The sequence below is a fragment of the Rhinopithecus roxellana genome, chromosome 5 (assembly GCF_007565055.1).
Source record: "Rhinopithecus roxellana isolate Shanxi Qingling chromosome 5, ASM756505v1, whole genome shotgun sequence".
Classification (NCBI taxonomy): domain Eukaryota; kingdom Metazoa; phylum Chordata; class Mammalia; order Primates; family Cercopithecidae; genus Rhinopithecus; species Rhinopithecus roxellana.
Window position 1 is genome coordinate 112,803,701 of NC_044553.1, and position 13,045 is coordinate 112,816,745.

The following is a 13,045-nucleotide window of genomic DNA, read 5'->3' on the forward strand; positions in this document are numbered from 1 at the left end:
TAGCTGATTTTAGGTGACTTACAGGCACAATATTAAATAACACGAATTCACGTGGTAAGAAACATTGGATTTTTACTTTTCCCCCTTCTGCTCAGGGAGAGTGCCTCATTTGGTGATAGTGTGACTTTGACACTTTTGATACTTGCCATTCTCCTTTCACATTTTATCTTTTTAAACAAATAGCGACAGGTGTCAGAATCAGAGTGTTGGCAAGCACCAGTATTTGGTCAGAATTCAATAACGTTATTTTGTTTTTACCATATATTTTTTAATGGCATTCTTGTATTTACAGCAAGTATGCTGGTTTTCCATTTGTCATGATATAGAAATTTCCTTCTTATATATTTTTGGGAAAAAGTGAATTAATTTAAAGAGGCTGTTAGGTAAATACAAGTACAGTTGGCACAGTATGGCAAAGTCGTGTAGGAGGCAGATGCCTGGCGTTAGGGACACAGCAGGCAGAAGTGTTTTTCCAAATGTAGGGCTGACCCTGTCATGGGTGTTGAAATCAATTTAGAGGGTATAGACCAGAATTTTTAAAAAGTGAAAAAGGGCCGGGTATGGTGGCTCACTCCTGTAATCCCAGGGAGTGGGATTTGAGAGGTTGAGGTGGGAGGATCACTTGCATCCAAGAGTTCAAGACCAGCCTGAGCAATATAGTGAGACCCCATCTCTATTTAATTGAAAACAAATAAAAATAACAAGTGAAAAAGAAAATATCTGACTTCATCAAATGGAATAAAGGTATATATTGTTTTGTGGAATTTTTGCTCCTGTAATGTATATATGCATTTGTATACAGACTTGTAATTTCAAATATATATATTTACTGTGGTTTGTGATAAAAAAAGAGTAAGGATCATCCAGCCACTGGAGGGGCTGCTCTGCGTCCTTCCATTCCTTCTAGTCCATGATTATTACGTGCTCAGGTCTTCATTTCCTTTCTTTTTTCTTTTTTTGGCAGGGTCTCACTGTTACCTAGACCGGAGTGCAGTGGCACAATCACAGCTCACTGCTGCCTTGACTTCTTGGGCTCCAATGGTCCTCCTGCCTCAGCCTCCTAAGTAGCTGGACTACATGCACGCACCACCATACCCAGCTAATTTTTGTATTTTTGGTAGGGATAGGGTTTTGCCATGTTGCCAGGCTGGTCTAGAACTCCTGAGCTCAAGTGATCTGCCTGCCTCAGCCTCCCAAAGTGCTCAGATTACAGATGTGAGCCACTGTGACCAGCCAGCTCTTCATTTCCTTTCCATCATTCTCCAAGTCTGAAGCCCAGGATTATGAGTCTGATGGAGAAATAATCCAAAGATCTGAGAAGTAACTCTGGGGTTGTAAGGCTGTGGCAGTGCGGACTAGTGGGTTCTGAGAGGTGCTCTCCCCCTTCACCCTGCCACCTGCACATGTGACAGTAGCCAGGTAGCCGTGGAGTGCTCTAAGGATGGAAGGGAGAATGGGAGGCCTGGTGACTGCGAGCTGACTGCAAATGGTCAAAGGACTCAGAGTGTTTCTCAAGGCTTTTGGGGGTTTCTGAACACCCAGACTAGTGAAAAGGATCCGAGGTCCTCTGATCACTGAGGGTCGACTTCCCCTGGTATTTATGGGGAGTCATAGTCCAGTTGTGGGAAGGTGGTGGATTTGCAATTGAATCACTTGCAAGTAGCATGCCCAGCCCCAGTACTAACCTCTGTCCCTATTTACTACCTCTATGGCAGGGATGTCCAATCTTTTCGCTTCCCTGGGCCACACTGGAAGAATTGCCTTGGGCCACATATAAAATACACTAACACACTAACGATAGCTAATGAGCTGGAAAAAAAAGAGTCACAAAAAAATCTCTTAATGTTTTAAGAAAGTTTACCAATTTGTGTTGGGCTGCATTCAAAACCATCCTGGGCCACATGCGGCCCTTAGGCCACAGGTTGGACAAGCTTGCTCTGTAGTGAGGGGTCATGAAAGAGGGGATGAGAGCACACTGAATCAAACACACACACACACCCGCATCCGAAATCCACAGCCATGTGGGCAAATGTATGGAGTTGCCATAGTGGGACAGAGGACTGCTGGAGGGCCCCACAGGGACACATGGCATGGGGACTGAGCCACACCGAGCCTCTGAATGAACAGGGAAGCATGTTGGGGCTTCCTGTAGGCAAGATACCCAACAACAGGCCAGTCCTGAACCTTCCATATGGGCCTTTTGGCCTCTCTCGGGTGAGGTCCAGCTCTTGGCTACTGAGCAGAGCTGATACAGGGGTGGCTTCCTCTTCTGGCAGAGCCCTCACAGGTCTGCAGCTAGCATTTTAGGGAGCAGAGAGGAAAGTGTCCCACCCCTGGCCTGAAAGCTGTTTCTGGTTTCTGGGCAAGGCCTTGTTGTGGCACTCCCATGCTTGGTGACACCTGACCTTGCCTGTGGTTGTTTGGAGCCCCCAAACTGGATGTTTCTTTCCACCAAGATGCTCCTGATGATGTTAAATGGAATAAGGGAGATTATGGGGTACAAGCTACTGCTGGCAAGAGGCAGCTGCTCTACACCAAACTCCAGGAAACCGACCCATGACAAGCACTGAGTCCATCTCTCCTTCCTCCTTCTCTCCAACTTTTCTCTTCCCTGTACTGCCCTGGCTGTGGGACGGGCCACTCTCTCTTACAAGTTTCTGCCGACTGTAGTTGGGGATCTCTTCTCTTCTATCTTAAGGTCTGGGATGGGCATTCAGGGAGGGCATGAGGGCCTTTGAGGCTGGGCTGTGTGGGCTGAATCCCCTGGGGCCAGGGTCCATGGTTCTGGCACAAGGTACAGGGTGATTAGGTAGGTAGTCTTTGAAAAAAAAGAAGTGCGATGGGGTGGGGATGGAAAGTCCCATTTTACCACTGGGTTGCTACTCTGCTCTGTGGCCACAGGCAGAGAATAAAGATAGAGATAGATATTTGGCTTTGCTGGAACCCCTGAAATTCTAGAGCTCAGCCTTTGGGCTCATCATATCCATATAGATAAATTGATTCTCACCCTGATTAAAGGGCATAGGGGATGACCTGGCAGTCAGCTAGCTGACACACTCCTCCACGGCTGTTCCCATCCTTAATTCAGGGGAACAAAGGGGAAAAACTTTCACTGCAGCAGCCTACAATAACAGTCTGTCCCACATGTTCCTCTAAATCAAGGACTTCCTCCTATTCAAATTAAACACAAAATGTGCAGATATGCAAGGGTGTGCTCAGTTGAGATTAGACAGGGTAGTCAAAACTGGAATTGGCCCCAAAAGAGCTGGTGACCACATTTTACTGCTAAATTCAGTTCTCAACCAAATTCTTGTTGCCTGGAGCTGTGGAAAGGTTCTGATTGCTGGGAGGTTGGGAGGAGGGAACAGTAATGGGACTTCACCAGGATGTAGGCTCGGGGAATGAAAAGGGGAGATGAGGCCACTCTCAGGGCACCCGGCAGGGACTGAAGGGGCACACACAGGGTTGTTGTAGGTGCGGCAAGGGACATTTAAGAGAATGGCTGGCAGGGTGTTGATTTAGGGTTTGGTGGTGAAGTCTTGCCTGGGAAAGGCAATAAGGCCATTTTCCAGCCCGGATGCTGGTAGAAATTGGATATTTTTTCTTTTTTCCTTTTTCTTTTTCTTTTTTTTTTGAGACAGAGTCTTGCTGTGTCACCCAGGCTGGAGCGCAGTGGCGCGATCTTGGCTCACTGCAACTTATGCCTCCCAGGCTCAAGCGATTCTCTGTCTCAGCCTCCCAAGTAGCTGGGATTATAGGCATGCGCCACCACGCCTGGCTAATTTTTGTATTTTTAGTAGAGACAGTGTTTTGCCATGTTGGCCAGGTTGGTTTCTAGCTCCTGACCTTAAGTGATCTGCCCGCCTCGGCCTCCTAAAGTGCTGGGATTATAGGCATGAGCCACTGTGCCTAGCCTGATATTGGATATTTTAATGAAAAGCTGAAAAAGATGCCTGGGACATATGAATGGGTTGCAGACCAACTTGGTGAGGCCTATAGCATGGCTGCTTGTCTGGGGAGGTCATTGGCTATGCCCATGGACTACCACCTTGCTACTCTTGCCCCCGTCCCCTGCCTGGTGAAACAGACGCTCAATATTCATGCAACATTGCTCTTTGTGAAAACCTTACAGCCTCAGGAGAGGGGGTGCGGGAAGCATTTTCCCCAGGTTTCCCCAGTCCCTCCCTCCTCTGCGTGCCTTGCCTACGTCTCTGTAAGTCCAGAACCTGGTTTGCATAAAGCTCTTAGCTCCCAGAGGCCCGCAGGCCACCTCTGCCCTGTGCTGCAGGGACTAGGAGAATGTGGGAGAGACACACGGGCCCGCAGGCCACCTGAAAGAGGGAAGACGGTCAGGATGGGGACTCAGACAGAATGGGGGGGCCCCAGAGGCAGTGGAGGCAGCAGTGGTGGCGGCGGCAGACGAGGAAGCCAGCCATGTGAGGAGGTGGATGGAGTGGTGCCCCGGGGGCGGACGGACAAGTTGGTGAATGCACGGAGGGGCAGCTCCCCACAAGCACAGTCCACAGGGGCTCTGGGGAGCCCAGGCAGAAGAGAGACGGCCGGACAGCACAGATGGGTGCAACATCTGTCTGAGAACACAAATAAAGTGGAGATGGTCAAGGCGATGGCACACAGAGCTGGCGAAGGACAGACCAAGTACGGCAGGAAGAAAACGAGGAGGCAGACGAGGCTGGCAGAGGGGGTGAGCAGTCCGTCAAAGCCACTGTCAAGGGCTGGAGGTTTTGGCTGGCCCCATCCTCAGGGTCTGGGGGTAGTAAACTCTGGTGGTCCCTGCATCAGCCATGATCATGGGAACACCAGGAAGGGAGGAGAGGCTTCCGAAGCTGTACAGGGAACCAGGACCTCAGGGGTCTCCCCGGGTCTCTCCAAAGTGTGGCAAGTAGCCAGTCAGGCAAGGAGAGGAACGGACACTCACTCAATGAAAGGAGGGTTGAGACTAGTGCAGAAGCCTGAGTAAGCACCTAATGAGAGTGACAGAAGCAAACCCCCCATTTCGTGTGAGTGTGCGGCCACAGTGTGTGCAGATGGGCTGAATCAGCGCTTCCCTGGGAGAGCTTGTCTGGAGCCCGGGGCAAACTTTGCCAAGCTCTGGAGGCCAGCCTGGGCCAGTCCTGGTGCTACGCCATGGCCACATGGCCTTGGACCAGTCACTAGCTCTTCAGTTTCTTTGTCTGCAAGAACAGGATGTGGGAAGCAGCCTTATCCTGGTGGTTCTCAAGGGGGGAGGATTTTGCCCCCTAGTGGACATTTGGTATTGTCTGGAGACAGTTTTGGTCGTCACAACTGAAGGGGGTGCCATTAGCATCTCACAGGTAGAGGCCAGAGATGCTGCTAAAGATTCCACAGTGCACAAGACAGTCCTCCGCAACAAAGGATCATCGCAGTCAAAATAGCAAGGGTGCTGAGGCTGAGGAGCCCGCCTTATGGACAATGTTGATAGCGTTAAACACACAATGTCTAGGCAAGTCCTTTACAAACTTTAAGTATGATTATTGTAAAACAGTATTTTTTTGATTCCAAGATGCCACTTTCTATAAAATGAAAGCATATTTTGATAAGGAATTCTCAAGTGAAAAAGGAAACACAATCATGTTAAATAAACAAAGTGACTTTAAGACATCTCCTGATGTCAGAATTATTAAAATGTAAAAAGAAAACGTGCATTTTAGAATCGAGACATCTGGCACCACTATTATTATCATCACAGCTACTATGCTTTCAGGGATCCCAGCGTGATTCCTGTGCTTCTCCCAGGAAATGCTAGCAAACTCTGGAGTTTCTCTGGCAGACCATGGAGGACTCCACCATTGGGGTCCAGGAAATCTAGGGGTCTTGCGGGTAGACAGATGAACAGACAGACAGACAGACCTCCTGTTCTGGCTGGGGGTGGCACGTGAATGCCTCTGCAATGCGGGTCTATGATTTTAAAAATAACCGTGACAAAACGACAGACACTTACTTTTTCAGAGCTTCTCTGAGATTCTTAAATCTGCCCTCAGATGACACAAGCTTTTGGAGCTTATCAATCAAAGCTTTAGTCTAGAAGGAATCAGAAGCATTTACTAACACACAGCACACACCAAGGCCCGGGACCTCAGGCCCACACTCCAGCATGCTGCCCGCCAGGGTTCCAGAATTGCATTCCCTTGGGATCTGGGGGCCTCCTGTGTTTGGGCGCCTTGCCCCTGAACTCCTCAGGAGTTGGGCATGGGTCCTTGTTGAGTGTGCCTGTGCTCACACATCTCTCAGAAGCAAGGAAGTGGATGTGAGGGACCTGAGTGTGGATTTGGCCCTGGGAAATGTTGCAGGAGCCTGAGACCTGGGCAGTTTAGGATTTGGTGGCTGACTCTCAGGAGCCTACGCTGAGAGCAGGAAATGGCAGATTTTTGATTTTCCTCATCTTTCTCATGAACTACACCCAAAGGATGTGACCCTCATCTCACACGTTCCCTTTTTCACACCAGAAACATCACCCAGATTTAAGGATCAAGAAAAAAGATGGGAGACGAACTGATCATCAGAAAAGAAAAGGCCTGGCTGGAGAGAGGAAGCCCCAGAGCAAAGGGCTTTGCCAGGCGATCCCGCCAGGCCCAGCACACCCATCAGGCTGGAGACGAGTTTCAGTGGCTGGAGTCTGTCTGACCCACGGAGCGCCCTGGGTCAAGCCTGGCTTTGTGCGCTGTGGAGCCTGAGGGAAGGTCCTTTCCCTCAGGGGGTCCTCAGCTCCCTCATTGATAAAATGGGGAGATAGATTAGAGACTTCCTTTGCAGCTGTGTTCCTCAAGATTCAGAATGTGGCTGAGAAACCACCGGAGCACAGCGGTACGTCGCACCACCAGAGCCCTAGTCAGCCTGAAGGGGACACAGGCCCTGGAGGCCAAGCACACGCCCAATCTTGGGGTCAGATTTCTGCTGAGAAACTTGTCTACTGAAAAGGACAATCTAAGTCTCCATTCTGACAGGAGGAGATCTGTGTATGCTCTTCAAGGGGAAAGAAGGGCTGAGCGTACCATTCAGTTCTGTGCCTTATCAACGAGCAGAAAAAGCCTAGCCACCTGGTGTGGACTAATCCTGTTCAGAGCACAACTGTGTTCTGGATCTGACACGCAACAGAATAGCACACAGCACACAGAGTCAAGGCAGATGATTCTGCTTTCACTTGAGATGTCTGCTCTCCAATGACTGGCGAAGGCTGGATGCCCCGGCCCACCTTTGTTCTAGATCTCAGCTTCCCTCCTGCACTTGCCCCTTTCCAGAACTGCACCCTCCTTCCTCTTCCTCTCCATCCACCTGCAGAGGAATGACCTGATATGGCTTGAGGTCAGAGGCGGGGGCTGAGTCAGGAAACCTAGGGCCTCCCCAGCCTCTGTCACCTACCCTTGGCATGCCGACTGGCAAATCACCACTCCTCTTGCCTGTTTGGCCCTCAGGGTCCCATATGGAAAATGGGAGGGTAAATCCAGGTGTTCCCTAGGGCAATACTAGCTCCAATATTCTAGAATTGTGGGAGACACAGAAGCTTGATCAGGAGGTCCCGGTGGCCAGGTAGTTCTAGATGAAGTGTCACCGTGCTCTGAGGCCGTGAAAATGTGCAGAAGATATTCCGGGACCAATGTGTGGCTCTGAACTGGGCACATTTTTAACTTCCTCCACATCCCCATGCTTGCTGTGTATGGCTGCTCCTCTTTGGGTTGTCATGCTCTCTCCAGGAAGGAGCTCTATGGCCTGGGAAGCCACAGAATTTTCTCAGCTGCTGCTTAAAAAGTATGTTCCAAGTTGAAGCAGTTCAAGTATCTATCTTCTAGCTGGGCCAGGAGCTTCTATCCTTTGATGCTCCATGGGATACCAAGCCTCTGGGATCTTGGGTGTCTCTGTTAGAGTGTGGACACCAGCAGGCAGAAATGAGGGGCCCTTGGAATATGTGATTGAGAGCAGGGACCAAGCAAGGAGCCTTGGAGTCAATGTCAGGAAGAAAGATGATTTTGTGGTCTCCAAAATTCCATCACTTCCTGTTCACCAAGCGGAGGACTTCTGGCTGGCCAAGAATGTTCCCTCCCAGACAGGCCGAAATCTATTGTTAGCCAAGGCGAGGCTTTTGTCTCCAGGAGAGGCGACACACAAATCCATGTTAGTCATTGTACTGTCCTATGGAAGAGCATCATCATCAGATCCTCTCTTGAGGTTTGTTTTTTTGTTTTGTTTTGTTTTTTCAAAGAGGATGGGGAGAGGGGTTAAAAGAAGAAAGGGGAAATGAAAAGTCCCAAATGAAACCCAGCTGCCTGACTCTTGCCAGGGGCTGAACCAGACTTGGACATAATGCTTTTCTGCTATGGTGAACACATTTAAGCGAGCAATAAGAACTGGCTGCTGAGGTTACAGTTCAGGCCATCTAAGAAACGTGGCCATTTCAGAGGGTCTCCAATGTCCTGGGACACCTGTTAAGAGATAATGAACTGCCCCTGGCAGATGCTGAGCAGGCCATGACCAGGAACTCCCAGAAGCTCCTGGGGGCAGGTGCTGTGCAGACACACAACTCTTACACGGCTGGGGGCTGCAGAAGACAGCTGGGTCCAGACTGCCATAGAGGGTGGAGACCTCATGTGGTGCCAAAGGCATTTTTGATTTTTGAACCAGGCCAGCTGACACTAAGTCCAGAAGGACATCCTAGAACACAGGCTGAATCACATGCCCTGACCACCGAGCGTCCTTGATTTGCACTCACTGCAGAGAACAGAAGATTTCAGGATGGCCAAGCTCATTCCCTCCCAAATCCATGAGGAGGGTGATGCTGGAGATCGAGACCAAGAAACACAAGGAGTGTGGGTTCCAGGAAGCATAAGTGGGGTGGGAAACTGAAGTCTGGTCTGCAAGGCCTCTGGAAAAGATGATGTCATTCCCATAGTACAGGGGAGAAGGAGAGAGAGATTTACCTGGAATGGGCCCCCAGACTGTGGCAAGGGCCATGCCTGAACCTTGACAAGCCAAACGAGGTTGGGTGACTTGGAGGTTCTGCAGAGCCTTGCTCAACACCTGCCTCTAGGAGTTCATGACAGTATGTACCATGTTTGGCTGGATGTGCCTGCAGCTCTGAGCTCCTGTGCTCCTGAGCTCTGCTCTTTCCTGGAGCCCGCAAACAAGAGTAGCATCTTTCACGGTCCTTGACCCCAAGCCTGGCATCTCTGTGTGCCAAGAAGCAAAAGGCCCAATCCCACTGGGCTGTAATGGGGGTGTCCCTGCATGTTCTGTAGTCCTGCTGTCATCAGGGGCTGGAGTGACCAGAAGGTGGGGGAAGGGTAGCAGAGATGTCCCAGGACTTTCCTGAGTTTGGCTGCTAAGTAGGGAGGATTATGGACATGCCGCCTGCTTGGTGGGTGGAATCAAGACTTGCCATTGACATGAGGAGGGTAGCGAGGAGCAGGTGATAAAGAGAACAATGAGGGCGACACAGTATGCAAGTCCAGAGTGGCCCAGATGAGACAGGGCCCTTGGAGCCAGGGGATCCTGCACAGCCCACCCAGCGGTAGGCTGACAGACACTGCTGCCAAGGGATTGTGCTTGGGGGCTTGCCCTGTCTACTGGGGGTGCTTGTCCGGCCTCCTGCACACATGCAGGCTGGGGTGGGGGCATCCACCAAGTGCACTAAGGAAGTGGTCCAAGTGCCTCATTGTGCTCTCCTACAAGGAGCACTGGTCCCTCCTGACCCCAATGCCTGCAACTTTATTCCTGAGGAAGAATCTATCTTATGGTTTTATGTTCATGTTTTATGTTTATGTCTTTTCAGATTCATGTTCTGAGTGAAGAGGGATCGAGCCCACATTTAAGGCGATCAACTAGCCGACAGGTTCCAGGGAGCAGCTAATTCTCTGTGGCCAGAAGGGCAGGTGAAATCAGAATCCTGGGAAGGGCTTGCAGGATCATCTGACGGAAGGGTCCTCTGATGGAAGGCTCACCTGACCACGGTCTCAGCTGCCCTGCAGATCCCCATAAAGCCACCACTCTTGCCCCAACTCCAGAAGAAAAGTGTTGGGACCAATAATCACCAACATATTCTTTCCACTTTGAGGTTTTAATTACTCAACTGGGAATTACAGTCCCACAGTCTCACTGCCACATCTGTGGGCCTGCTATCTGGTCCCAGGTGATATACGGGAAGTGATTCTCTGTTTTACCTGGGAGTGTTAGACCTCAGCCCAGTCCTTTGCCCACTTGTAGATGCCCAGTGGCCAGCCCACTGGTCTTCCTGCCCCATCCCCAATCCACCCCAGGGAGGCAGTGGTGCCAGCCTCCTGCCCGCACCTGCTTAGAGACTTTGAGCCACGTCTTTTTGAGCCGGAAGATTGCACTGCGGTTCATGGATGAGGTGATCTCCAGCACAGCATTGTAGTTGTGGAGGCAGCGGCAGATGTCAGCCACGGCCACCCACTTCTCGATGGCGCTCACCCTGGCATTGATGTCCTCATTGCGGATGATTTCTGAAGCAATCAAGTTACTGATCTTTAAGCCAATGCAATAAGACAGGGAAAAAGAGGAATAAGTATTGCAAAGATGATAAATAATCACTATTTCCAGATATAATTGCCTGTTTGAAAATACAAGAAGGAATTGGAAAACTGTGAGAACAATTAACAGAGCTTGCTAGGGTTGCTGGCTAAAGGTTCAATATAGAAAAATGAAAAGTTTATATATGCATTAGCAATAATCAGTTAGAAAATACAACAAAAATGCAACCTTCCAAATAACAATGGGAATTTGTAAATACCTAGGAACTTAATGAGAACTATGTAGGATGGAAAAAACAGGTCACCAAAGGATATAAAAGGCTTGAATAACAGAGAAAGAGATCAGATTCCCAAATGGGAATGTAAATATGTCATTTTTCTGAAAACTGATACATGTGTTTAATGTAATCCAATAAAACACTCAGGCCTGGTGCAGTGGCTCACACCTGTAATCCCAGCACTTTGGGAGGCCGAGGTGGGCGAATCATTTGAGGTTAGGAGATCGAGACCAGCCTGACCAACATGGTGAGACCCTGTCTCTAAAAAAAATACACACACACACACACAAATTAGATGGGTGTGATGGTGCATGTCTATAATCCCAGATACTCAAAAAGCTGGGGCAAGAGAATTACTTGAACCAGGAGGTGGATGTTTCAGTGAGCTGAGATCGCGCCGCTGCACTCCAGCCTGGGCGACAGAGTGAGACTCCATCTCAAAAAGAAACAAAAAACAAAAAACAAAACAAAACAAAAACCCTGAAAACAAACAAAAAACCAAATACCAACGAGAGCTTTCTCTAGAAAAGTAATTATAGACAAAGTAATTCTAAAGTTCATCTGGAAGAACAAATAGTTAAAAGGGGCCAAATTCTGAGGGAATCCCCCATCATACAACTAGAGCTTGGACAGGACACACTTTGAAGCACTGCTGGTCTCACATACACAGTAAAAGATATCTTTTAGGACTCCATCTCCAAACATGACATGCACATGAACAAATCAAGGGCAGGTTGGACCTGGAGCAGCTGGGGGCGGGGGTGGGAAGCTGGCGCTAGAACATCAGGGAATTAGAACTGCAAGAAGCTGGAACAGCAGGAAGCAGTGGGCTTTCTGATACATTCTTTTGCCACTTTCTAAGACTTTTTTGGTTTTATTTAGTTTTTTGAGACAGAGTCTTGTTCTGTCGCCCAGGTTGAGTGCAGTGGTGTCATCTCGGCTCACTTCAACCTCCGCTTCCTGGGTTCAAGTGACTCTCCTACCACAACCTCCCAAGTAGCTGGGATTACAGGCACACACCACCATGCCTGACTAATTTTTGTATTTTTAGTAGAGATGGGGTTTTACTATGTTGGCCAGTCTGGTCTCGAACTCCTGACCTCAAGTGATCTGCCCACCTCGGCCTCCCAAAGTGTTGGGATTACTGGTGTGAGCCACTGCACCTGGCCTTTGTGACTGTTTAATTATTTTAAAATTAAAAATTAAAAAAAAGACTACTACTTTAAAAAAGGCAATAAAAGGACATTTACAGATGAATTAAATATTATAGGGCTTTATTGCTAAGAAACCTCAAAAATAATTTCTAAAGGATGCTCATCAAGAAGAATGAATTGTAAAACTACTTAAGAATGGAAATACTACTTAAGAACTACTACTTATTATCAGGAAGGATAATAACGCACAGTAGTACATGTATTATATCGCTTAATTCAATTGAAGTTGTAGTTAAATTTTTTTCCATCAAGAGAACATGGAACTTAAAAACAGTTTTATATAAGAGTTATACTAATTTTTGAAATAAATAGATCAGTCAAATCTTCCAGAGAAGAAGGATAAAAGGAATATCTGCCAGTTCATTCTATGAAGCCAGTATTACCTTGATACTGAGACCAGAAATGGATAACAAAAGAAAGGAAAGCTACACACCCTTTTGTTTAATATACCATGACCACATTGGGTTTATCCCTGGAATGCAAGGATGATTGAATATTAGAAAAAAAGTATAACTGTCATTTACTAGATCAACAGATTAAGGGAGAAAAACCATATGACCATCTCCACGGATGCAGAAAGAAATATTTGATAAAATTCTGTATTTGTTCATGGTTAAATCCATTAGCCCCCAAGGAACAAAAGATAATTTTAAAAAAACCTGGTAAAGGAACAAACATCACTCCACATGGGGGAAATACGGGAAGCATCTCCTTTAAAACCAAGAAGGTGGCCAAGTGCAGTGGCTCACATCTGCAATCCCAGCACTTTGGGAGGCCGAGGCGGGTGGATTACCTGAGGTCAGGAGTTCAAGACCAGCCTGTGCAACATGGTGAAACCCTGTCTCTACTAAAAATACAGAGATTACCTGGGTGCAGTGGCGTGCACCTGTAATCCCAGCTACTTGGGAGGCTAAGGCATGATAATTGCTTGAACCTGGGAGGTGGAAGTTGCAGTGAGCCGAGATTATACCACTGCACTCCAGCCTGGGCAGCAGAGTGAGACTCTGTCAAAAAACCCCCCTCCAAAAAAAAA

The 13,045-nt window shown here is 48.3% G+C and overlaps 1 protein-coding gene across 4 annotated transcripts in view; it reads right to left on the reverse strand.

The window, feature by feature from the left end:
• RASGRF1 (Ras protein specific guanine nucleotide releasing factor 1) overlaps positions 1 to 13,045 on the reverse strand; it is a 128,950-nt gene that overhangs the window by 11,806 nt on the left and 104,099 nt on the right. For 3 of the 4 annotated variants that reach the window (XM_010379646.2, XM_010379645.2, XM_010379647.2), the window contains 2 exons: positions 10,318 to 10,515; positions 5,981 to 6,060 (listed from right to left, as the gene is read on the reverse strand). In XM_010379646.2, coding sequence (XP_010377948.2) covers positions 5,981 to 6,060; positions 10,318 to 10,515 — 278 coding nt within the window. Of the gene's footprint in view, positions 1 to 3,770; positions 4,586 to 5,980; positions 6,061 to 10,317; positions 10,516 to 13,045 lie in introns of those variants that run through there. The other variant, XM_030931776.1, reaches the window with a different exon arrangement.